This window comes from Eretmochelys imbricata, chromosome 5 (genome assembly GCF_965152235.1).
Source record: "Eretmochelys imbricata isolate rEreImb1 chromosome 5, rEreImb1.hap1, whole genome shotgun sequence".
NCBI lineage: Eukaryota > Metazoa > Chordata > Testudines > Cheloniidae > Eretmochelys > Eretmochelys imbricata.
Window position 1 is genome coordinate 13736531 of NC_135576.1, and position 26607 is coordinate 13763137.

Here is a 26607-nt window from a genome sequence, read left to right on the forward strand (position 1 = left end):
ACTATTGCACAGCCAAAGTGGGAGCTAAACAGGTCTTTGTATTGGAGTAGGGTATGAAATCCAAGATCTGAATGTGGAGACCTTTCCTCCTATTCTGAAAATGGGAAAATAACTTGGAGCTAAACCATTGCCTTGTGCCCTTTAAATGACTGCATTCCCTTTTAGGAACCATATTTTTCTAATAAACTACTTCTTAAATGTCTCAGTCCTTTTATATCTCTCCTCTAAACCTCACTGGTTTACTAGCAGTAGATGCCCCTTCCCTGTTAATTTTTTCCAGATGTCCCCTTTTATGGTCTCAGGTGTAGTTGCCCATATGTATAAATGTCCCATGATCTGCTACAACATACCCACACCTACTTCCCTCTCAGGCGAACAATCCCGCCTTACTCCTGCCTCAGGTACATCTTTCAAATCCTCACTTAGAAAATCTCCCAAACACAGCATTTTCTTTCCTTCTGCTCACTATTGTCTGTCCTCCTCCTCACACCAGTTCTGTATTTGGATCACACTTACATGGCACGTAACATCCTTGAGCGTCTGTTGGCTTATATTTGTCCCAGTGCTATACAGGGATTGGTTGGCTGAGGGAATTTATTCAGCACTCTGTGTATTAGTTAGCTGGGTAAGGGAGGTAGCTCCTTCAGGTTGCCCGAGGAAGGGCTCCATTATCTTACATAGCTTTTGACTTTCACAGGATTTTGGAAAGAGGATGGGGGAGGTTAGGTAGGAGTCACTAAATTCAACCACGTTTGCAAAAGTAATTTCAAATCCTCAAGTCCTGGTGGGGAGGGACGGAGGAAGGTTGTGCACTGTATTTTTTTAAGCATTGGACATTCACTTATTGTTGCTTATTTGTATAGCAATAGCACCTAGGAGCCCACTCATGGACCAGGATCCCATTTTGCTGGGCCTTGCCAAACACAGACCAAACAGACAGCCTCGAAGCCAAAGAGCTTCCATTATTTCTTGCATGCCCCATACACAGCTTGCACAGCCCACACATACATTCATGCTTCCCCTTCTGTCGTTTGCAGAAATTTGCTCCATGTGAAATGTAACAAACCACAGAGATTACAGATAAACCTTCTTTCCTTTAGATAGCGCCTGCTACATATTCACTCTATTTTTTCTTAACAAGAAGCAGTGTGCCTTATTAACACAAAGCTATATTTTCAATAAGGTGAGTACTACAATGATGTACAATTACAGTCTAATAACTTAACACTCAGGAGCACTGTAAAACAACTGGAAAGGACTTGATTATTACAGCTTGCAAATGGACCAGGAAAGCCATTTACCATCATTACAAAGTTAGTTCATTTTGGTGGATTTAACACATGCAGGAAGAAAAATGCATGCTACAGAGTGAGATTTCATTTTACAGCTGTATTATCCAAGTGCTTAAAAGCCTGAATCGGTCCCATGGGTTTTGAAGGATTTTTCGCATAGCATTAGAAAGAAAGAAAAAAAAAAAAATCTTGCAACTGTAGAGTTAATAGGACCCTGCTGAAGTCTAACTTCAAAAATTCATGGCCTATAAAGCCATTAAGGACCAGATTTTTGTTTCTGCACCATTCCTGTTAATAACAGCATCTAATTAAAACATCTGTAAAATATTGTTTGAATTTTACATAAAACTTGAAAAAACAATTGTTACATGTTTGAATAGAGGGAGAGAAATCAGCAGTCACTGCTATTAGTAATGGTAATATCTTAAGTTGTAAGATTTTCCTAATGTGTACCATCTCTACATTTAGTCAGATCACAGCAGAGAGAAGACACATGATAACTAAAACAAACATACAAAAACCAACAAAGCTGTTATCATTTAGGCTAAAAATGGCTGTTATGCTTTGTTGATGTTTATTATCTTGGCACATTTCTCATGGGTTTTATAGTTTAATTAACTTGGCACATTTCAGATGGACTTTTTAAACAGTTACTTCCTAAACAGTCAAAAACAAAGACTCTGTGTGAACTTCCCTCCTTTCCCTACATAATACAAGAAAGCAAATTGTTTCATCTGCTGGTTGGTTTCCCTCCACCTGCCACCTGATGAATACTTGTGAGACCTACTTTTCCACTTTCTGTGTTCCATCTTCAGCTAAGTAAGAGAGTTTACCAATGATTTGCCACTGGGTTGTACATCAGTATCATTTCCTTTCAGTGCTCTGCAGTGAGACGTGTTCATTGCCTGATTGCAGGTGTGATGCACACCCTGTGCTCTGAGTTTTATTTTGTGAGGAGGGAGGGAGGCAACAATGTCAAAACAGAGTCAAGGTTCTCCAAACTAAATGCTTCTCTCATAGCAGATGCTGTAGGATATGGTCTACTGCTTGTGGGAAGCTCTCACAGGTTAGGTAAGGAGCTGGATTAATTTTGTCTTCATCTGCTGCTCGATATTTACCTGAAATAAAAGAACAAAAAGGTGCTTTTTAAAAGCTGCTTTAGCTGCCCTGCCAGCCTGAAGTCTTCCCTGTAGCTAGGAGAGATTTTATCTGATGCTCCTATCACTTGTACTTCACGAACAACGAGGCACCATAAAAGGGATACCCACTTGGCATTCTCCTTGACCTAATGCATCACAGATGGTCTTCACAGCGTTAGGCTGAGATTCATTTAACACTCAATTGAGATTCCTCTCCGGGGCAGTTTGACCAAAACCCAGACCCAGTTTTGCATTTGTTCAGATTTGTGCTGGAGTTGTTGTTCCAACACGGCTCTATTGCAGTAAACAAATGTACCACAAGATGTCAAAATCCATGCAGTACTTACCAGTCTTTACTAAAATACCTAGCATGCCAGCATTCTGGGCTCCACCGACATCATCCCTGCAATCCTGGCAGACAGAAGAGGAAACAAGGTTAATCTAGAGTTACAGAAACAATTTGTTTATGGGCATTCTGTGGTGCTCACCACCATGCGACGACCCAGTCTAATCAAAACAATAATGGGCCATATCCTGAAATTAGCACTTACGTAACTTCAGTGAGAATTTTCCCTATGTGGGAGATTTGCTTGAGACAGAACGGCAAGATTTAAAGCTAAAACTAATATGGTTTAAATACTCTAAACATTAAGGACCAGCTTTTAAAAAGTATTTATGCACCTAAAGATGCAGAGCGTTGCCTAGTGGGGTTTCTGAAACATCAAGATCAGTGGGAGTTAGGCACTTTTGGAAGTCCCACTAGATGCCTGTGTGCCTTTCTGCATCTTCAGGTGCACTCAAAACGTAGGAAATGCCAGAATTCAGGCTGCCGGAGTATTTGACTTTGCAACGTTAATACTGTTCTTCTAATGTACTTAACTTTTTAAAAAAAGAAACTGAAAAAATCCAAATTCCATCATGTAGCATCATATTGACACCCACATGGGTCATCAGCAGAGTTGGAACCTTTAGATTCACCGCACAGACCTCTGCCATTTGATCTAACAGAGAACAGGTTGTCATCCTCTATGTGGACCAGCAGTAGAGGTGGGATGAGACATACTTTGCCAGTGGGTGTCACAGACATTTGCTGACAGAAGAACGTTGACATGGAAATCTTGGGTTCTGTTCAGGCTCTGGAAGGGAGTGTGCTCTAGTGGGCACAGATTCTTCTGCCAGTTTCTCCCAGCCTTGACCCCTGCTGCTCTGTCCATTCCAGTCTGTCTTTGGCTCAGTCCTGCCACTTCCCCATGCCTGCTTCTTTCTCCCACTCTGCACTCAGGCTTCTTGTCCCAATTCCATTCCTAGTCTCTTTACCCAGCCAGTCCCAGTTTCTTCCCACACCTGCATCTCATCTGACTCCTTGTCCCAATCCACTTTGTGATCTGGCTTTAGTCCCCTCTGTATTCAATCATATGGCTTCCTCCTCCATGCAGCCTTGGCGCCAGCAACAAATCATTGAAAACAAAAGAGAGACAGGCTCACTACTCTCAGTTCTGCTGCCTTAGCCCACCCAGGCCCAGAGGAGCGGGGAACAGCCATTACAGGGAAAGTCTGACTTTTCCGCTGGAGGGAACATGCTCAGTCATGCGGCGGGGTGGCACATAAAAAAATCTGGTCAGTGCTAGCAGCTGTGAAAGGCTTGAGCCTTCTCAGAGCGGACAGAATCTTAATGATAACTGTCCCCCAAATTTGGGCAGATTTTTACAGGGACAGCAAAAGGCACATACTCGACTCAGAGGCCACCCATCTGCCAAATTTCAAGTTCCTGCTCCAAAGGATGGGGGTGCTAGCACAGTTCAAAGAAAAGGTCGCCAGAATTTTTTAACTTGGGGGAAAGCCATGTATTTTCCCTATGTCATTCTCAGAAACAGCTGAACCGTTTTAGCTGAAGTTTTCCCCCAAAAAATCAGCATGAGGCAACACCCAGCATGGAAAATTCTAGCCCAATCTTGGCAAAGTTATACGCAATTGAAAACAGAGTCTTTTAATGGGAAATGTTGGACAACCTTAACAGGTGGTGCTACCAGCCCTGCCCATAACATAATGCAAGATGAAAGCCATTTTGAAACATTAATCAATCACTCTGAATTAACGTCTATTACAACGTAAAGGTCTGATCCTGAAGAAGGAACCATTATTCACAGACCCTTCTTATTCCTGCCGAGAGACCTGCTGAACTCAATGGCATCCTGGGCTGGAGGTAGAGTTCCCGTGGGCAGTTATTTGCAGAATCAAGCCCCAGTTTTCTCCTGACAATATGCAATGCTTGGTTACTACAGCTCTGTAACAAACTTAAGATAATTACTTTTTTAAACATGGAATGTTTCAACCTTACCTTTAGTAGAGTATTCAGGAGCCAAACATTCAAGAGTGATGGTCTTTAAAGGAACTCAACTCCAATCTGGCCCAAGTGTATATTTTGTAAGAACAAGCTTTGGGATTTTAAAAATTTGTTGTTGTAATTACCTGCTCTTAGTAACAGAGCTGAGGAAACTTGTTCCCTCATAATAAGCGAGTAAGTTGGCAGTGTCCCTTTAAAAGAGCTATTATTTTCCTTGTTTTGGGTAAATATTTTAATTTTTTTTTTAAATTAGTTATCTGAGATAGGTGCAGGATCATGGAAATGCTTATTTGGAGCTGGCAATCTGTGGCATAGCTGTACAGAGGAAGAATGGTCCTATAGTTAAGGCACTGAGCTGGAACTCAGGAGGGGTGGTTTCTATTCCTGGCTACAGACTCTGTGTGAGCTTGGGCAAGCTCAGTGAGGTTATGGGATTGATTAAATGGGTTTTGGATTAGGCCTTAAGTGTTTCTGTGTCTCAGTTCTCTCATCTCTAAAATGGGGTTTACAATGGGGGGATCTGATAACAGTCTTCAGCTATGTTAAGTGTTGTTATAAAGAGGATGGTGATCAGTTGTTCTCCATGTCCACTGAAGGTAGGACAAGAAATAACGGGCAGCAAGGGAGATTTAGGTTAGATATTAGGAAAAACTTAAAGGGTAGTTAAGCTCTGGACTAGGCTTAAGGGACTTTGTGGAATCCCCATCATTGGAGATTTTTAAGAACATGTTGGACAAAAAACTGTCAGGGATGGTCTGGGTTTACTCGGTCCTGCCTCAGCGCAGGGGGATGAACTTGATGACTTTTTGAGGTCCTTTCCAGCCCTACATTTCTATGATTCTAACATTTCTATGATTCTAACATTTTCTTATCTCACAAGGGTGCTGGAAGGATATGCTCCTCAAAGTGCTCACATACCACGGAGATGGGGGCCACCTAGGTAGGTAGATGATAATGCACTTACTCAGCCGTTACACTTACGTCGCCAATCATAACGGTCTCCTCCGGCTTGCAGCCAGTCCCCGATAAGGCTTCTAGAAAGAAGGTTGTCTCTGGTTTCCCCACCACTGTTGCTTTGGTATCTGTAGCATATTCCAGTCCAGTTACGAAAGGTCCAGGGCCCAGAGCTAAGCCATCTTTCCTCTTATAATATCTAGCTTTGTGTATAGCTATAAGAGGGGCACCATCCAGGATCAACCTAGAGAGCCAAGGGAAGAGGGGAAAAAAAACATGTTTTGCCTTGGATTCACTGATATGTGCTACTGTGGGCCTGATCCTGCTTCCAGTGATGTAAATGCCAAAAAGCTTTAATGGAAACAGGATCGAGCCCCAAACTGTAGCGGAGTTTAGAATTAGACTACTGTTTTACTGAGCGAGTTACATAAATAAAGTTACTTCCCTTCTCCTTCCAGTCATCAGAACCAGCTAATAAAAAAACCTAATGAAGCCACTGTCTTAGAAGGACTGCAAGAGCCAGAGAAGATTTTTTCAAAAGATAGGTATATATTTCTATTCACTCAGTGATGGAATTAAGTCCTTTATCTAACAGAACCTCAAAGTCACTTTCCCTTGTCTATGGCTGAAGTAAGAACTCATTTGATTTATCCTTGTAAATATTTTATTAGATATTAACTGTAGATAGTGCTTGTGATTTTGATGGCTGTACACATTTAATTTCCTGCTAATCTTCCAAGGCCTTCGCTGGGTGGATTAATATTTCAGTGCTTCCAAAATTACTCTGCATAGGAATTCTGCAATACAGATTACTCAGCAGAGCAAATCTTGGTACTGCCTGTACATCTTCCAACTACACACAATCTCTGTCTGCACAATTCAACTCCCACATTCCAATTCCAGCATGCCCAAGTTTCAATGGGGGCCAGGACGAACTCCAGGCACAAAACATCCAAAATGGATATAAGAAAAAAAAGCATGTTAAAATATAAAGACATGCACTAGTTACAATGAAAGATCAGCATGTCCACAGGCCTACACATCACACACACTACTGAATACTGAAGTAGCTGTTTGATTCTTGGCACCGTTTCTGCTATCAGAAGTTACATTTTAGGAACAAAGTTGTATACAGTCTCCTTGTTATAGGAAGAGAAAAATTCAGAATGGAGGATTAGTCAAAATGTCTGATCAACACATGCTTAACACCACCGACTAGAATAATGGGAGACTAATGAGCGGAAATCCTTCCATTGAAGCTCTCAGCTGTCCACAGCTGCTGGGGGCTTCAGAAAGTGGATGTAGAAATGTTTTGGGAGAGCAGGAGCTATTTCCTCCCCCCACAAATTTAGGCTGTTCTCACATTTCCTTAGCTCCATTTTTATTATTCCGATTCTCCAGCAACACATGCTGTAGGATCAGTATAAAATCTAGAACTCTACCTGGGGTTTCTGCAAGCAAGAATGAAAGGAGCTTTTCATTATTCCTGCCAGAACAACCCTCAGACGCCTAGAAGAAAGCTGCCACTAGCATAGCATTGTCTGGAAAGATCCAGAGAAACATGAATGGAATAGTATTTTGACTACTACTGCTTACTACAGCAATCGTCATAATCTCACGGTTACCTTGTGCTCCAGCACATGCTTTTTGTGTCCACCTGTTGTCTCATACGTGTAAGCTCCCTGGAGCAGGGACCATCTGTCCTTTTTTGGTGTGTGTACAATGCCTACCCCCCCATGGGCAGCTCTAGGAATCAGTGCAACACAAAATAATAATAAATTAAACATGAATATTTGTGATTTGGGGAGTCAGCGGTTAAGAAGGTTTCTTTAAACTAATATTGGGTGTGACTGTCCTAGAAGTTAAGGGAGCTCCGCCCCCCCACAATCAGATTCTTTGTTTACATTTTGCCATCACCTATATCATAGTTCTTCTCTACAATGGACACAGCAGCTCCATAAACATTGAAAGCATAATCAGTAGCACTGGAAAACCTGCTTAATTGCTTAGCTGAAGGAAGGGTCATGGTACTACCAAGCACTGCTCAGGTGTTACAATCCTCTCACAAGTCTTAGTTTCACTGCAATAAAAGCCCTATAGATTGTATCTATAAAAGCTGAGGTAATGATCATTGAGTGCTTCCTGTTTGATTGGACAGAAAACTCTTCACATACCACAGCCAATTCCAAGTCTTTATCACAAGGGGTAGAAATGTAACCAGTACAGTGGAAAACAATCAATGGGGACCCTTTGATGGTTTCCTTGGACTGGGAAAGGAGGACTTTTTGTCTTTTTAGTCCCATTAATCTTGCATAAAAGCCTTCCAGAAAAATCCAGAGTGCAGAGCAACCTCCTATTGACCCTTCACATTCTTTCAACACTAATCTCTGTCTGACACTCTGCTGTAACTCTACCCAAAGAACTGGATCTGTCTAAATCAGGGTGAATAAATAGCAATGATTTTTTAAATTTAAAATTGGATTTTTTTTATTTAAATGCAATTTAAAATGAAATACAGGCTTATTTAAAATAAAGGTTTAAAATTAAATTTAAAATTGTTGACCTGTTAGGTCCTAAACTTATTATAATCAATTAAAATCATTTAAATTAAATACAAAATATAATACAAGCAGTACATGTTTGCTGCCAAGTTTTAAAGTAAGTTCTACGAGTTTGGGTCACTGGCTAGGCACCAAGAATCAGTCTGTTGAAGTGCTAAACCAACTTTTGCCAGCAGTTCCAATATTTTCCTCATTTCAGTTTATTCAACAAGTTCGGTTCAGTGACAAGATCATTCAAGTGTGAGGAAAAAACCCAACTATGGGGCATTGAAAAAGCAGGAAAACTTGTTTCCTTTTCCAGTCTATGAATAAAAATTAGGTTTGAGAGGAGGAGATCTACTAATTTTAAATCTGGAAGGAATGGTGACCAGAAACTATTCAATTCACTAACTACAGATCATTCTTCCTTGGTTTAATAAATCAGTTTGTTTTAAATGCAAAACATATTTTGATAAGAAAAAAATGTTTATCAAAAAGGTTAGGTATCCAGCACATTGGAAGTGGCTTTATTTAATAAAATGTAAATGCTGTTTTTGTGCATTTTAAATTGAATTTGAACTTCCACACAGAGCTTGACACAAGTCACAAGTAAAAATAAGTAATGATCTAGTCAATAAGAAATGCACCATTCACCATTTGCTAACATAATAAAAATGTAAAAATTAAGAATCTGAACAAACGTACATTAAGCTATGCAACTGCTTAAAAATGTGTATCCTCCTGATTAGCAACCAAACAAAAAAACCCCAAATTCAGTGTAAAGGTTTTAATGATTACCTATCAGTGAAAAACAAACCTTTCTTTAGGAAAATAACTAAAAAGTACAAATGAAAAACACAATTCAAATCGATGCTTTAAATCAAGGTTTTCTGCTTGCTGATTTAAATCATGATTAAATGGGCAATTTAAATCGCTTTGATTCAAATCAGTCCATCCTGGTCTAGGTTAGGCAGATGCCTCCTGGAGCAAGTCTCTCTTCATATGCGTTTGCAAAGCGCCACAGGCATCTGCGGTATTATAAAAGCGATAATATTTCACTCCATTTCATTAGTACAAGTAAAGAAAACTTACACCGAATCAATTTAATCCAAAACAGATTCAACAAGAACAAAGCACTCATCACTGGTCTGCTCATTATGGGTAAAAATCGTGTGTTACTTTCTTAGATATGCATCACTGAAATCTGACGTGAAGCTTGTTTGGGGCAGAAACTCAATTGAAGATCCACAGTTTTAACTCATGTTTAAACTGCGTAAATTCACATCTACCTATTTATTTTGGAGTTCTAGCCACTGGCACATGGGTAGACATAGTCATTATTAGGGAGCACATGGAGAATGAGACACCTTTAACAATATGTGCTATTAGCTCTACCAAGGTTTTCAGATGTATTCACCTGACCATGTCTTTCAGACGTGGATCTGCAAACCTCTGCTATCACCAGATCTGCACACAGTGGGAGCAGACAATTGGGATACGGAAGAATTTAATATTGCAGAAGCACAAAGATACTTACATTCAATAGTTAGGTGGAAGAATCTAACCCTATAGCCGAGGTTCTCAAACTGGGGGCACGCCCCGGTATGTATTCTGGGGTGGGATGTGAGAAACTTTAGGGAAAAAAAATCTTACTGCGCACATTTTACCCACAGTAACGAATAACTGGCAAACAACTGATTCCTCCAGACATATCAGGTCGTCAGATAGCACTTTTTGGCCTGAGGGCCACATCGGGTGTCTGAAATTGTATGGAAGGCCGATTAGGGAAGGCTGTGCCTCCCCAAACAGCCAGGCATACCCTGGCCCCCGCCCCCTATCTGACCCCCCCTGCTTCTCGTGCCCCAACAGGCCCCCAGGACCCCTGCCCCATCCACCCCCCCTCATCCCCTGACCGCCCCTGGATCCCAGCCCCTGACTGCCCCCGCCGCTCCATCCAACCCCTCCTCTCATTCCTGACTGCCCCACCGGGACCCCTGCCTCATCTGCCCCTCCCTGTCTCCTGACCGCCCCTGGATCCCTGCCCCCAGATCCCTGCCCCCGCCGCTCCATCCAACCCCCCCTCTCCTTCCTGACTGGCCCCCTGGGACCCCTGCCCCCATTCAACCCCCCTGTTCCCCACCCTCTGACCAACCCACCCCCTATCCACACCCCCACCCCGTGACCACCACCACGAACTCCTCTGCCCTCTATCCAACCCCCACTACTCCCTGCCCCCTTACCGCACTGCCTGGAGCCCCGGTGGCTGGCAGAGCTACATCGATGCCACCCAGAGCACCAGGACAGGCAGCTGCAATGCCCGGCTGGAACCAGCCACGCCACCACACAGCACCGGGTCAGGCTGCGGCCCGCAGCCCCACCACCCAGAGCATCACGCTGACGGCGCAGTGAGCTGAGGCTGTGGGGGAGGGGGAACAGTAGGGAAGGGGCCGGGGTCTAGCCTCCCAGGCCAGGAGCTCAGGGGCCGGGCAGGAGGGTCCCGCAGGCCGTAATTTGCCCACCTCTGTTCTAGATGGTAGTTCAGAACCACATGTATTTTTTTTTAAAAAAAAAAAGTAGTATTTACAAATTCAGTCTCTTCAGATGGAGCTTTTGGTGTATAGGGAATGCAGTATCTAGTCCCACCAACCTTGCATCCCACCTCCTGGGTTATGTGGTCCTCAGTATGTTGTTATAAGCACTGTGAATCCCAAACTCTCTCATTAAGAGAAGGCACTCAGATACTGTGCTGATGGGTGCCAGTACAAGAGAGAGAATGAAACCATTATTTACACACTTTCTTTAGAAACAAACAAAACCCGCAACAGCTGAATGAAGTTTGCTCAAAGTTTTCCTCAGTATTGAGCCAGTCATTCAGGGCACATCCCCATCCTCTCGGAGCACAGGATTTACGATGTATTTTACTCTTCAGTGCTCCTCTGTGTTCCTCACAGCAGGGCAGGACAGGAGCCCAGAGTGACTGAGGGGTAGGAAGAGCAAAAGACTCATGTTCAGTCTCTTACAGCTCAAGCAGTTTTCTAATAATACCAACAATAAGTCCAAGTTAAATGGATCCTAAGCCTCCAAACTAGTAGAAGAGCAGTGTGTGGCTGAATGCATTGCACAAGGGTAGGTAAAATGGCACCGCACAAGCCACTGAGAAACGGGCACAAATGCAGTCACTTGTTTTAACCATGTTATCATTTCAGCAACCTAGAGACAAGAGAGACTAAATACTGTTTCTCAGTGGAGCACAGGAACAACCAGACTAGATCAGACACAAGGACTCAGCTTTTCCAGTATTCTGTCTTCACCTGTGGCTAGCAGCAGATGTTTCAGAGGAAGATGCAAGAAATCCCACATTAGGCAGATGCAAGAGGGCTGGAGGGGGGAAATCTGCCACCAACATTAGGTCTCCCAATCCCTAACAATTAGAGGTTGTTTTAAATCCTGAATCTCAAGATTCTAAAATGTATTAATTCTGGATATTCCTGTAACAAATGGCCAAACCCTTTTGGAATCTTGCTCACTTCTTGTCCGCTACAACATCCTGCGGCAATAGTTCTACAGTTTAATTCCAGGTTGTGAAACCCATTTAATTCCATGTTAAACCACCTTAAGATAAATATGCAGTTAAGCCTCCAGATCCAGCAAGCCCATTACACCTATGGCACAGGAAAAAGACACTTTGAGCCTTACCAAAGTAACTGAGTGTTCTTGCTGTTACCTCTTATTCCCCCTCCTGCCTATTACTTCTCACACTGGTTGTGTCTAGTTGTAAATTAGACTGTAACCTCTTCAGGGCAGGGCCTGTCTTTTATATGTTTGTACAGAGCCAAGCACCAGTTAGATCATGATTGGGTATTGGGTGCTACTATAATACAAATAATGCATAATACTTTAAACCTCTGGTTATCTGAAGACAGGAGTGGAAGACAAGGTTGGATCACTCCATAACTGCCCTGTTCTGTACACCCCCCCGACGCTCTCGTATAGGCCACTGTTGGAGACAGGATACTGGGCAAGATGGACCATGGTCTGAGCCAGTAAGGTAACTCTTATCTTCTCACGACTTACCGAAATGCTTTATTCATCATCTGATAGTTAAAGTGCTCAGGAGCTAGTCCTACCACCACAGCATTGGGATCATTTGTAGGTATCCCTGGAAAATTAAAACCAAAACACAACCCCTCAGATTTACTTACTCTAAAAAACATTTGTAAACAACAATTTTTGTCTTATGACCAGTGAGCGAATTAGTTTATACCTAACAAAAAAAATTCAGCCTTCCATGTGGTTAAATGCCTCCCTGGACCTCCTATACAAAGTCAGGATAGAAGGGCTTTGTGCAGGGCAGCTAAGAAGAGCTGGCAGGGGAAATGGAATCATTGCCTACAACCCCAATAGCTTGTGGAGAGGCTGCCTGGACACTCCACTTCTACAGCCCAGGGCTGCATTAGCAGACAAGATCCACAGAGGCTCCCTAAATAGGGGAATCAGAAACTTCTGGATCCATATGGTAACTGTGTCTCCAGTGCAACCACAACCTCCTTCCCTCCAGGGTGCTCCAGAGAGACTTACCACAGCATGACTGCAGGGTGTATGCAGTCCTAGCACACAGCTACTTCTCATCTTATCCCTTCACCCAGCAGCACAACAGTAGTTCCACTGTGCCAGGACTTCTAGAAGCTGAGGGGGGGACTGGCCATCTGGCCCATACTTAATCTACATACGGCAGAAGCCATTAAATAAAGAGTCAACATTGACCAGTTACCACTGACAGTTCCCATTCTAAGAATAAAGGGAAAACTACAGCATCTCAGGAAGCAGTCCTTTGTAGAACCTGTAGGGACACATGCGGACATCTTAATGGTGACCACTATGAATAAAAGGTAAAAAGACTGCACTGTTCCCAGTGCCCTGTAGAAGAAGAGGCATGAAAAAATGAATGGCTTCTCTCTTCCGGCAAAAATGCACAAACTAGGAAATCTGAACAGGAAATTATAACCCTCTGAAACATGGAGCAGTTCTAACTTCCATGATCCTTGCTGATTACAATCCACAAGGACCACTGTAAGGAGGAAAGTGGGCAATCAGATCAATAGCAACTGATGGAAGATCCCAGAGGCAGATAAGATTGGATTCATTAGTTGATACACTCGGGGTTAACACTTTCCTGTTGAACATGGAGGCAAGTATTAATTTTTGGTTTTCACAAGAAGTGTTATCGTCTTCGGTTTAAACACACTGACGCCCTTTCATTTTAAAAGTAGACTGTGAGTACAGTTAGCCGTTGGACAACAGAAGTCAGCATTTCCTGACACAGACACTTTTAGTTCAGTCCTCAGATCCATAAGTACATGCACATAAAATGGATTAATGTATGTCTTTCAGCGCTGACAACAGATAAAGGAGTTGATGTGTCAGGAATCTGCTGTTCTCCATAAGGCATGTATCTCCAGATAAGCAATTGTGATGATAGATCCACCCAACCACACATATTGAAAGATTTAACTAGTGTAGGGACAGAGCATACAAATTCTTCATTTTTATCGCCATCATCTGAAATAGAAATCTCTGAATACTTAATTTACACGGTTGGTTACCAGGTGCTTTGCACGTTAATTAGACTGTGATAGTAAATTTCAGTGAGTGTTTTGCTGTCCTCTGGTTATTGGAACTTCTGCTTGGGGTGAGATTTCTTTTTGGCAGGCATGGTTGCTGTTGTTGTAAATGTCATTCTGGTTATGATGGAAAAGCTCTATCCAAAGAGGAAGGCTTTGCAGCAGGACCTGCAGGCCATCACACCTGCAAGCCATCACACTTTCGTTTAGTCTCTTCTGCAAGTTCGTTACACAGCCAGGTGCCCTTATCTCCAGTTCTCACATGCTTTGTCCTGCATTGTTCTAGAGCACAACTTTTTTGGCAGTTCTCAGATGGTGATGTCATCTCTAATGTAGCTAGGACGTGGCCCACTAATACCTTTGCACAACAGGATCAAGTCACAGAACCAGCAGTGGAAGTAGAGTTGGAGCCAGTGTAGGGACAGGAGCACAAGGGTGAGGCAGGCAGCAGCATCATGCACATGCTGGCGTTTTTGCACTGCTACCCTTGCTGGAATAACTAGCACTTCTGTGCCTCAACAGGTCTGGAGTGAAACAGATTATGGTCCTGTGTCTCATACTGCACATCTTTCAGCAAACCCAGAGAGCCAAATACAAAATGCGTAGCATTCAGAGACACCATGTAGATTTAGGACACTCTCTGAAATCATCTGGGTCCATTAACTAAAGAATGGATTACACTCATCCATCTGTGACCAATCTTATGTGGGGAAAATTATCCAAGAACAATCCAACAGCAGTTACTAACAGGAATTTAAAACATTCTCCATTTTACTTAATTGTTTCGGGAATGCTACTGAGAGTATACATGAGTGACTCTGCATATGGAAAAGACCCCAAGATAACCAGTGCAGTCCACGTTAAGTCTAATCAATGCACAGAAATGGCACTGATTTGACTAAACCGATTTAGAAACAAACGGCAGATATTGGCCTAGATAAGGATTGTAGAGAGCATGGATACAGAAGCTGTCCCCAGCAACAGGGATCTGATTTAAAAAAAAAGAAAGAATAGATTATAGTTTCACTGCCCATAGCCCACTGAGACTTTTCTGAAGAATACTGAATAGAATGTTGGATGAAATTTAGATAGAAAATTCCCAGCTCCTAGCATGAAAGGATAAGACCCTACTGAAATCATAAACCTGTTAGGACTTAAATTTTTGGCATGTGTGTTGGAGGGGGGCGGGAGAGGAAACAATACCAAATGATCCACAACTTTGTCACCCTTTGAGTTAAAATTAAGGGATATTAACATTCTGATTGTTTGCAAATCTGGTAAATTTAGAATCTGGATAGTTTCATTTTTCTCAATATAAAGACTTAATGGTAACCCAATAAATGTTTATTAATTCATGATAAATGACAGTAAAATGCCTTAGGTTTTTACATTTGATAATCACAAAGCTGATACGTGATAATATCAAATCCATTGCAGTAGCTTTCTGGTTGAGTCTACATTGAAAATTTTCAACAGTTCTTCCCACCACTGGTCTAGAAATGCATGCTGGACATTTTTTGAAACAGATTTACATTTTTTTATTAAAGCTAATGTTAAAAAAATTACGTAATACACAAGTTGAGAGAAGTGTCTGTACATCTGGGTACAGTGTTTAGATTATCCACAAACCCAGAGTTTGTTTTTAAAAAGGCATCTGATACATAGAGTACATAATCAGCAATAACCCAAGTGTAGGTGAATACATTTAAGAATACAGTTTAAATATTAGCATCCATGTATTCTACTCTGTTGTCTAACCTTGCTCAAAGCAGGGCCAGATACAGTGGTAAAAAAATGCACTGCACAGTGTCAGACCAAGAACGGGGAGAATTGCTATCAGTATTCTCAGAATAGACAAGGTCTCTATAAAATCTTACAAGGAAACTTCAGTTTCCCTACACTTTGGTACACACATTCGATAAAACAAGTTGGCATTTACAGCTAGAGTACACCCCAATGATCCAAATTTCAGATCCAATTAGTTTAACTGTCCTCCAAACCTGAAATGCATAGAGGAATGGCATTTTATCAGCTTATCCAAAGGTTTTGGCTGTCCCATCCCCCCCCAAGACACACAGATAATCAGAGTTTATCTGTAGATGAACAAAAGACTCTGACTTCAGGAGGTTTCTGAAAATTAACTTTCTTTAAAGTAAAGAAACACACACCTACTGATGACTGTACAGCAGACCAGGTCTCAAGCATTCATCATTGTTGTAGCTTATGAATTGTGATGATTTTGCTAACCTACACGAACAGGCCATTAAGCATGCAGAATATAGCACCGTTCATGGCGCTGAGGTTTAATTAAAATCAGCAAAAATCACATTACAACACTGTAGCTGGGTACCTATAGTAATTCATAAAACTAGTCAGTTTATTCCCCAGAGGTGGGGTCCTCTGAACACTTCTTGGAGCACTAACAATCCTGCATCCTTATCACAGGTGCTGACTCCGTGAGTGTTCCAGGGCTGCAGCATCCACGGAAAAATAATAGTGGGTGCTCAGCATCCACAAGCCACCTGCCAATCAGCTCCTCTCCCCGCCCCTCCCCAGTGTCTCCCATCTGCTGCTAATCAGCTCTTCGGTGGCAGGCGGGAGGCACTGCGGGGGAGGGGGAGTAGTGGGGGTGAGAAGAGGTGGAACGAGGGTGGGACACGCTTGGGGGAGGGAGCGGGAACAGGTGGGGAATGGGCGGAGCCTGGGCTGGAAGAGGCGGAATGAGGGTGGGGCCTTGGGGAAAGGGGTGGAGCACCCCCGGGGGAAACTGAAAGTCAGTACCTGTGATCCTTATTTTCATTTTAATCTCTACACTACTTACAGGCCCTGTATGGTCACACGTGTCCTTTTGGCAGAAGACAGAGGGATGCAATAGGGGCCAAAGGTCCAATCTTGGTCCTGAATTTGTGCAAGGGAACATTGCACAGCAGCCCTTCACCCTATGTAGGACTTATCATACCACCTCTCCCACTACCACCCCACATATCCTACACTGTCCCCAATCCTTGACAGCTCTGAAACAAAAACCCATACTAGTCTGCCTCTGGTAGTGGAGGCTGATGACATCTCAAGGTGAACAGACACAAATGACACATGAAAGTACCATTCAGTCAATTTACAGCACTGCGCAAAGATGGTCATGTATCTGAATCGAGAAGGAATGGGCACTATGGAGGGGACACAACAACTGTTTTAAGGGCTCAGCAACACTACAGAACAAGAAGCAAATCAATAGGATACAATAATCTATAGATGAGTTTAAGTAGGCGGAATACACTTACCCAAATAGACAGGTGGTCAAATTAACACTGGAGATAATTACTCCTCTGATACGTGCTAGGGTCTCTTTAATGACTGAGAATCTCAGCTTCACATTTTAAATGACAGGGATGGGATCTCACCTATTTACATGGGACAGATGATTGTAAAAGTTCCATCAGCTAATACTATTTCAATAAGGCTCACCAATGCTGCTCCCAAGTTCAGCTGATCATCACCTTACCTCTGAAATCTTGCAAAGCATTGTCGTCCACTAGGAGCAGGGGCCGGACCTGCTTTTGCTCCAGGAGGTTTCTGGCCGCAGTCAGAGATGTGAAGATCTCATCTTCTGCAATGTCAAATTCCAGTGTCTTCAGCCTCTCCAGAAGGTCTCTCTTGCTCTCTTTGGTTGTGTTGGTCACAAATCTAATGGCAACTGGAGCATTGCGTAATCTAATCCAGGGAAAGCAAATCTGAGTTGACTAGAGAATTTTGCTACATACAACATACATTTTTAATGCGACTTTCACTCATTTTCTTTCTATTTTAAAGGGACACTCGGTATATAAGCAACTTCTGAAAAGAAAATCCCCTTCCCTTGCTGCACATTAGATTACAGATGCCAAAAAGAACTCTAAACAGCTGATGAACTGCTGACCATTTAGCTTGTTTATTTTTTGTTTTTCAATCAGTTGGGTCAATAATCAGATTTACGGCCCATTGTCCAACAACAGCAGTCAGGTTCCTCACTAGGAAGAGAACCTCTTCCATTGGAGCTAAAGGAGTAATATGCCAGTAGCAACAGTATTCTCTATGTGGAGCAGCCACTGAAGTGGAACATTACACATGGCCAGCGTATTGCATCTGTGACGCTGGCAGACAAGTGGGGCCGGAGGGGGAGAGGGGGAGGTGCACGCGACGGACAGCGTGGGGCACATGGGGCTGCTGAGGGATCATAGACTGGGATTCAGAAGAGCTAGTGGGGGGGGAAGACTAGGACAGAAACTGAATGGGAGTGGGGGTGCAGGGACACAAGGGGAGGGGTGCAGAGACACATAGGGATGGGGAGCAGGGGTGGCTGAGTGAGGGGGCAGGGACACATGGGGACGGAGGGAGAGGGTGGCTGAGTAGGGGTGCCCGGCCACATAGGTATGGGTGATGGGGTGGCTGAGAGAGGGGGCAGGGCCACATGGGGTCAGAAGGAGGGTGAGGGAGCTGAGTGGGGGTGCACATAGGGGTCCAGGGATACATGGGGACAGGGGGAGGGGGAAGGAAGGTGGCTGAGTGGGGGGGTACAAGGACACATAGGGTTGCAGGGACACATGGGGAACAGGGACAGATGTGCCTGACTGAATGAGAGAGGCTAGGAGTCAGCCAGGGTCTGCATGAGAGGGGGGCTCCCCGACTGTCTAACATTCTCCCTTCCAAAAAACATGCGCCATATTTCTACCACCCACACTCAACAACCCTCCAGGTTCACACCCAGTCTTCTTCCCAGCAATTACTTCCCTCTCCCTCAGCTCCTCCGTTATGCCTGACTCCCCCAAGCCTTTGCATGTCTTTTGAGGGATGCAGGAAATACATTTCTGTATTGTAGTTTAAATGAATTATTACTCAAAATTCTATATGAATATGCCTAGTAAGGAATCTATTTATCAAAAAATCATTTCCTGAATCTTCTTTTTTGGTCTGTATTGTTGCAGACATACTTGCTGACAGGTATTTTGACATAAATTATCAAAATAACTCAAATTGGCATAATTATAGTGCATTATTTTGACAAATAAAATATGCAGAATTTTAAAATATTGTGCAGAATTTTTAATTTTTTGGCGCAGAATTCCCCCAGGAGTAGTGTGTGCATGTTTACCTGCTTTAATGTTGTAAATAACTCATTTCTTTTTCTTAGTTAATACATCTTCAGTTAGTTTATTATAGGATTGGCTACAAGCATTGCCTTTGGTTTGAGATCTGAGGTACAACTGACCTGGGATAAGTGACTACTCCTTTGGGACTGGAAGTGACCTAAATATTTTTGGTGTAAGGGACCATCTAACACAAAGGCAGGCTTGCCTAGGTGGCAAGGTAGCTCAGAATGGCAACAGGGACTGTCTGTGACTCCATGGTTAGGTGTTATAGTGCTCCAGGAGTTCACACTTGATACTTGGTTGGTGAAATCTAAGCACAGATCTCACAACAAAATTTGGGGTTTGTGCCCTGCTTTTTAACAGTCTGCCCTGAGGTTGGCACTCACAGTTGTGAGACACTCCAGAAAGCTTGACAGCATCTGCGTTGCGAACAATACAAGGAAACATTAAAAACCCAAATAAGAGAAATATTTTCAGTTCACATTTTATTTAACTTAATAAAAAAAAATGTTTCTATGAGCCAACGTTACCAAGAGTAGAGGGGAGCAGAACCCAGCAGATTGGGTCAGGGGATGAAGAAGAGGGAAGTGCCAGCTCCACAATTTGTGCCCCTTCCCACTCCAAACTTACAGAATCTAAAGTTGCAGCTCTGGACTGGGGAGTCTGTGCATTGGGGGGTGGAGGGGGCAACATGTGCATGAGGAAGGAACCTTGGCATAGTTCTCACACTACCCCATCCATCCTGGCGCAAGTTACTGCTGCGTTAGCATTTGCTTCTTTGGTCCCCATCCCCACCTCAAAAAAAGAGTCAAATACCCCTGAAGGGGTGATCTGCTGGCCAGAGAGCCTTCAATGGGGAATCACCTCTTCCCTGCCCCCCTGCTACCTATAAAAATGGAGGAGAAAATTCAATGATTTCAGACTCAGTCTTGCAGCTACAAAAGAATAACTTGTATAAGGTTCGCAAAAAGAAAAGGAGTACTTGTGGCACCTTAGAGACTAACCAATTTATTTGAGCATGAGCTTTCGTGAGCTGAGCTGTAGCTCACGAAAGCTCATGCTCAAATAAATTGGTTAGTCTCTACGGTGCCACAAGTACTCCTTTTTGCGAATACAGACTAACACGGCTGTTACTCTGAAACTTGTATAAGGTTGCATCTGATCACGCTGTATTTAGGTTCTTCAAAACCCTTTTATTTAAACTTAAAGGCTTTATTTTGGATCAGCTACATGACAGCATTCCTAACTAAAAACATTTACCACCTTGTGGCTAAATTACTATATTGAACTCAACATGTCTAGCAAATTTCATGGCAGCTGGAGCATTGTGCATCGCCATACATGCTAGGTGAAGCTGTGTTATCTGTTTGGCAGTTTTATGTCAGCTTCTGCTGCCTTTTTTCCCAACTGAAAAACACCAATCACCACAGAGTTAGGGCTATGCATGCTCCTGATGATCACATAATTCCAAGAGACAGCTTTAATGGGATTTCCTTTATTTTACTTTTAATTACTCCCCCACCATCCCTTTATGCATTTGTTGCTACAGAAACAAACACTGGCATCAATATAGCACAGCGAAAACAAGAACAAAGTTTGTCAATGCTGGAGATCTGCTGGTGCCTGCTGCTGATCCATTTCACCTGCCCTGCTCTCTCAAAGGATGTGCCGACATTTTATTCAGTGATAGGCTGCTAGAGAGGTCACCGTTTTGTCCAACGGTTACTGCTGAAGCTGAAACTGAGTTTTTGCTATGTCACCTGCAGTGCTAAGATGTAATCCTGGCAAGCAGAATCTACTCACTTGTTCACAGAATGAGCCACGTTCCAATTGCTACAGCTTCTTTTGGGAAGAGCAATTACCTGGGGATATTTCTTTAAGTCTCCAAGTAAAAAAATCTGGCTGTTCTTTGCAGTGAAAATGACTGGCCTTCTTTACAGGGCTGCTATCCCAGCTACAGGCAGGGCATGCACTAGAATATGATTTATAGGTGCAATACATCTTCTTCCCCTCCCACCTCCCCCTTTCTCACACTGACCCAGGCCAGTACAGTACCTGGCTGAGCAAATCCCAGTAGAAACCAGGTGGAGATGGTACAGAAAGTAGGAGAGAAGCAGTGGCTGTGTGGTAAAATAGCTCCCCATCTCCTTATCCCACACGAGCCCCTTCAACACTCTCCCTCTCAGGGATTGAAGATCTGGAGGTGTACACTGAACCTGGGAGGAGCCTAGATGATCTCTATGGCACCCCCCCACCCCCTTCCAATCTATAGGGATTTCCCCATGGAAGATAATACTGACCCCCTTGATATCATTTTCCACAGGTTTTCCCTGAGCACAGATGCAGCATGGAGCAGTGGCCAACCAGGACCCATGTTGCCACAGGATTTCCAGGGGATTAGTGGTTCTCACTCCTTTTTCATTCTACAGGTTTAGGAGGCAACTGTCTCCACCAGTGTTAGTAGAAAGAAACTCAGGCGTTTCCTGATCCCTCTGTGAGTTTTCCCTCCAACTAGTGGTTTAGCACTACAAGTGTCTAATTCGGAAACCACAGTTACATATATAGGCCCTGACCCTGCAAAGACCCATGCTTAACATTACACTTTAAAAGTAATCCTACTGAAAACAATGGGACTATTCACAAAGTTATGCATAAAGTTAAGCATATGTGTAAGTCCTTGCAGAATCAGGGCCTTATGTCTTCCCCCTACTCAGGTCACTACTTCTGCATCATTTAAGGTGTCATCTCTTAATCAATTTGATCCTATAAAATATGGGGAGAAACCACCAAAGTTAAGAAAAGGATCTGTTTTCCAGGAGGAAGCATTCTCTAGCAGTTAGCAGATGGCAACAAGACCCCTGGGTTCCTTTCCTGCTTCCAGGTCATTGATGTAGGAATAGAGAGCATACATCTGAATAGAAGACCTGAAGAAGAGCTCTGTGTTGCTCACAAGCTTGTCTCTTTCACCAACAGAAGTTGGTTCAATAAAAGATATTACTTCACCCATCTTGTCTCTTTAATATCCTAGGACCAACATGGCTATAAGAACAGTGCAATTTTACAGACAGGTATTTATATCTCACTCATCTGAGTGCTTGGGGATAATGACACAACCTACTAGGAGTGCTGGGAGGATTAATTAACATTCTGACATTCTCAGAAAAGCGGGGCTATATTATCAAACATTTCCATAGCATGGTAAATTAATGTGCTCTAAAATTGGGCTTTTTGCTTCGCAGAACAAGTTTTAAAAAAAACATTGTTAATAAAATGAAGCAAAAACTAAGCAGAAAGGCCAAATTAAATGTAGGCTCCCCGAAGAATACCCTATGAGCCACAATCTTCCCCCAGTTACTCTAAATTTATACCACCGTAACTCCAGTGGCTTCAGTGAAGTTACTATGGAGTCAGTCCAATGTAACTGAGAGTGGAATAGGGCGACATGTATATTTGCTTATGTACATCAGGAGAATGAGGCACAAGCTCCAGGAAAGCCATTCAGCTAATGAGGTATCTGTATAAAAACAGCACTTACATACATTTTTGTCTTTCAGAGGAACATGGGAGGGATAACTTGCCTTTTAAGAGCTTCCTGTGAACCCGGCACAGCTGAGTCCTCAATGTGAAGTGTGCCACTGAGATCCACCAAGACTGCTTTCAGCACGCGCCGAGCTGCCATCCTTCATTCCCCAGGGAAAAAAAATAAATGAAACAAAAAACTGGTTAGGAGACAATGGACGATAAAAATGAGGAACTCTGTTAAGCATCTCATTTGTGCCAAGCCTGGTATTCCTCAGAACATTACTCATAGTATTAAATGGGCCCCTTTAGATAGAGAAACGAACAGCAGTGTTTAAAAAAAATACATAATTGATGGGGTGGTATTTTCTTAAAGATGCTATATATGGAAATCAGGTGCTTTTTTTTTTTTTTTAAGGGCTTTTATATGAGCCTTTAAAAATTTTCTAAGCAACTAAGACCATAGGGAAGGAGATATTTAGGTATGATATTGCTGGATGGAGGCCTCATCTTGCAAATCTTTGCTCATTTAAGTACTCCCACCGACTTTAGTGCATTACTCACATGAAAATACACAGTATTCAGCAATTACGTAACACTTTCAACTCTATAGCGCTCAAACTGTTTTACAAAAAGGGGTATTATTCCCATTTTGCAGATGGGGAAACACAGGCACAAACAGGCTAAGGGATTTGCCTAAGGTCAGACAGTGTATCAGTGACTGAGCCAACAACAGAATCCAGGTTGCCTAATTCCTAGTCCCAAACCCTGTCTAGCATGCCAAGCCACAAAGCAAGTGAAGCCTGACAGGACTGGGTCCCAAGATAGCTGGCAAAAAACAGGCTTGCAGCGTGCCAATCTGGAAGTCAATGAGAGCTGAGGGTACTCAGCACCCAGCAGGGTCAGGACCCTCACTTTGTGAGGCAACAGTCAAAATCTTAGATCAGAACACTTCTGTGCCATACAAACAAGTGCAGAACGCTCGGCCTAAAATAGAAAGCAGCATTCCAGGGGTACATAGAAGGGTGGACGCTCGGCCTAAAATAGAAAGCAGCATTCCAGGGGTACATAGAAGGGTGGAGAAACAAGGATTCTGTTTTTCAGGCCTGTCGGCAAATCACATGTGGCAGAAGAAGAATCATCTGCAGAAACTAGTACTAGTCATTAAAACATCCCTAGTTCTGATACCCTTTTGAACTGTGTCTGCTGCTCCTTGAACACCTTTGCTCAGCCAGTTGTCCCCAATTGCCTAATGGCACAGTCTGCTGTCTCTAGATTTTAATCAGTATTTTCTGTTGATCTGTTTTGATCACAGTACATAAGAAATTTGGCAGAGTATTGAACCGGGTGACGAGTACCTGCCTTAGTAGATTTTAAATCTTTTATCAGAACATTGTTATCAATTCATACGAAGGACCATTTATGTTTAACTGAAATCAAATCAGTCATGAACCTGATATCTAAGGTACTAGGGAAATTCTACAACTCATACTGGTAGATGGTATCAAGGAAGTTTAAGCATATCTTAAAAATTAGTCTGATACTATGAAGGCCAAGGCTGAACTTCTATGATAAAAAGTTGATAAATGACTATATTGGCAGAGCTAGTGAGGGATATTTGGCAATTTCATTATAAAGAGGGCATCTGGTGGTAATTCAACACCTTCTCCAAGGGTCAAATCTTCTGGCCCAAATTAAGGCCATCAATGTACCTGAATGCAATGGAAACAGCATAGCTTCACACTATCTAAATGCCACAGAGCTGTTTTCCATGAGGCCTTTCAACCCTAGCACAGGAGCTTTTAAAGCAGTGGTTCTCTGACTTTTGTACTAGTGACCCCTTTCACGCAGCAAGCCTCTGAGTGTGACCCCCCCATAAATTAAGAACACTTTTTAATATATTTAACACCATTATAAATGATGGATGCAAAGCAGAGTTTGGGGTGAAGGCTGACAGCTCGTGACCCCCCATGTAATAAAGTCATGACCTCCTGAGGGGTCCCAACCCCCAGTTTGAGAACGCCTGTTTCAAGGGATGAGGGGGGACAGAAAAGCAGATCCACCAGTCCTGCTTACATGAATTCACCAGCCAAACCTCATGCCAGCATAGCAAACATGTAGTGTTCATATGAACAGCTGCAGCAGCTGAGACAGTGACTATGCTGCAGCTCCAAGGCCCGATGGGTGGGAGGGAATACCTTACCCCCTCACCGCTGTAACTATTGACTCCTCTGTATGCAGCCCATTTACTCAGGCTGTTCTCAGAGAGCAAGCTTTCCCCATAATTAACAAACTTGGTCATATACAGAACTCCTTTCAATGTAGCTGAAAAGTGGAGTGATTTTAAGAATAAAATTCAAAATCCAGTCAATCCTGTGGTACTTTGAAATCCAGGCATCAATGCTCACTTACTTATACAGCAAGTGGCTTAATGTAATAGACTGGAGAACGGTAGAGAGAGACATCCTTCCCTCTCCCTTTTCAGCATCCACCCTGTGAACCTTATTCATGTTCTGCCTCTCTAAAGACAATCTTATTTCAGAGAGTAGGGGATGAAACATGCAACCAATCACTGCAGCATACTGTCAATGAGGAACTCAATATATTGTACAGTGTCAGCTACAGTTCTAGGGTGATTCATAACTATCATTTTGGGCTGACCACTCTCCATTATTTGCTACCTAACATCCCACATTGTGTATCAATATACTGTAAGCTGGGCTCTCCTGCCCACATTTTGTAATAACCATACAAGGGAGTGTACATTGTGATACACATGTATGGTATAGTGCCATAAATAAAGCAGATGATTAAAACAATATATCATTAGTTTGAATACATACCCCTTATTTGAAAAGATGTCCCTTACTTGATCCCTATTGTTCTGCATCATGTCAATACATGAGCTACTTTATCCCATATATTTCAGCAATGATTATGCAAAGTACAATACCCTCTGATACCAGTGTATATTATACTAGCTATGATCTTGTACTGCAATTAAAACACCATATGGCGCAATAAACTCTTAAGCTGCATTTATTTCACCCACCGCATCTCCTTTCTCTCCTGGAATTGCAGGGGATCACCACTGATCACATATGTCAATTTATGTGGACAATGGTTACATTACAGAAGATAAAACCCAGGAAGAGGAAGTGAGCTGTGAATCCTCATGCTCCAGGGCACGAGCCACCCACTCTCTACCTGGGGTGAGGAAGGAAGTGCTGCTATGGGCAGTTTAGTCCATAACTGCCCACTACGGGACCTGTCACAGGCTGGACAGGCTATGGGTCTGTGACCAAGAGGCAGCTCTCATGGCATGTGTTACCAAGGGGCCCCCAACAGGGCTTACCCATGCATTGTGGGAAATCAAGCCTTCCAGGAAGCTCTATATGGGAGGAGACAAGGTCACCCCTAGGAAGCCTGGGCGGGGCCTGTGGTTAGGTCCCGCCCCCGAAAGGGTGGGCGCTGACAAACCCCACCCCCCTCAGTGCCCCGCTCTCAGGCCTGACACCCCTGATACTAGGAAAGGCAGGAGGGCAATGGAGACTCAGCCTCTCCCATATGCACCAAGTGAAATGTGGCAGAGCGAGGACTGGGGACTCCCCTCCTCGCCATGGAAATGGTACCGTCCTCTCACCGCAGAGAGTCCATTCTCCCGCGAGGGGTGACACACAGAGAGTGTGAGGTGCGACTGGGGCTCCCTCTTCCTCACCCTTTCTCATGCAGTTGGTCCCGCCTTCTCCGTAGAGACAGCGGGATTTGGACCTGTCCATTCTCGGGAGTGGGGGAGGGCAGGTTTCTCAGGGTATCCCCATTTTAGCCCCCTTCCCACACAACTGCCCAACTCACCTGACTCCAGCCGAGCACCCGCCCAGTAGCGGGAGGGCAGAACGAACCGTGGTGTACCCGGGACCTACCTGTCCCCGCGCTATGGGGTCCTCGCGGGCTCTGAGCGGCTGCCCTTCCCAAACGCCTGTGTTTTTTCAAAGACCAAAGCTATGTGAGATATTTTCGCAACTTGCAGTTTTGTGGTTCCGTGAGTGATATTTCTGCATTAAAAAAATGC

General features: G+C 43.4%; 1 protein-coding gene across 1 annotated transcript; it reads right to left on the reverse strand.

Annotated features, from left to right (window-relative positions):
- Positions 1 to 1151: 1151 nt before the first annotated feature.
- HDHD2 (haloacid dehalogenase like hydrolase domain containing 2) lies at positions 1152 to 26481 on the reverse strand. Its single transcript, XM_077816653.1, has 7 exons — positions 26391 to 26481; positions 22595 to 22696; positions 17393 to 17601; positions 12344 to 12428; positions 5757 to 5973; positions 2779 to 2842; positions 1152 to 2410 (listed from the first exon to the last, which is right to left on the reverse strand). The coding sequence occupies exons 2-7, from the start codon at positions 22693 to 22695 to the stop codon at positions 2307 to 2309; spliced, it is 780 nt and encodes a 259-aa protein (XP_077672779.1). The 5' UTR covers position 22696; positions 26391 to 26481; the 3' UTR covers positions 1152 to 2306.
- Positions 26482 to 26607: the final 126 nt, after the last annotated feature.

Excerpts from the sequence above, each read along its gene's own strand:
- HDHD2 (XM_077816653.1), bottom strand. The coding sequence starts at position 22,695 with ATGGCAGCTCGGCGCGTGCTGAAAGCAGTCTTGGTGGATCTCAGTGGC. Across the intron at positions 17,602-22,594 it reads TCACAGGAAGCTCTTAAAAG|ATTACGCAATGCTCCAGTTG; the intron begins GCAAGTTATCCC and ends TCCCTGGATTAG. Across the intron at positions 12,429-17,392 it reads TGCTTTGCAAGATTTCAGAG|GGATACCTACAAATGATCCC; the intron begins GTAAGGTGATGA and ends TTAATTTTCCAG.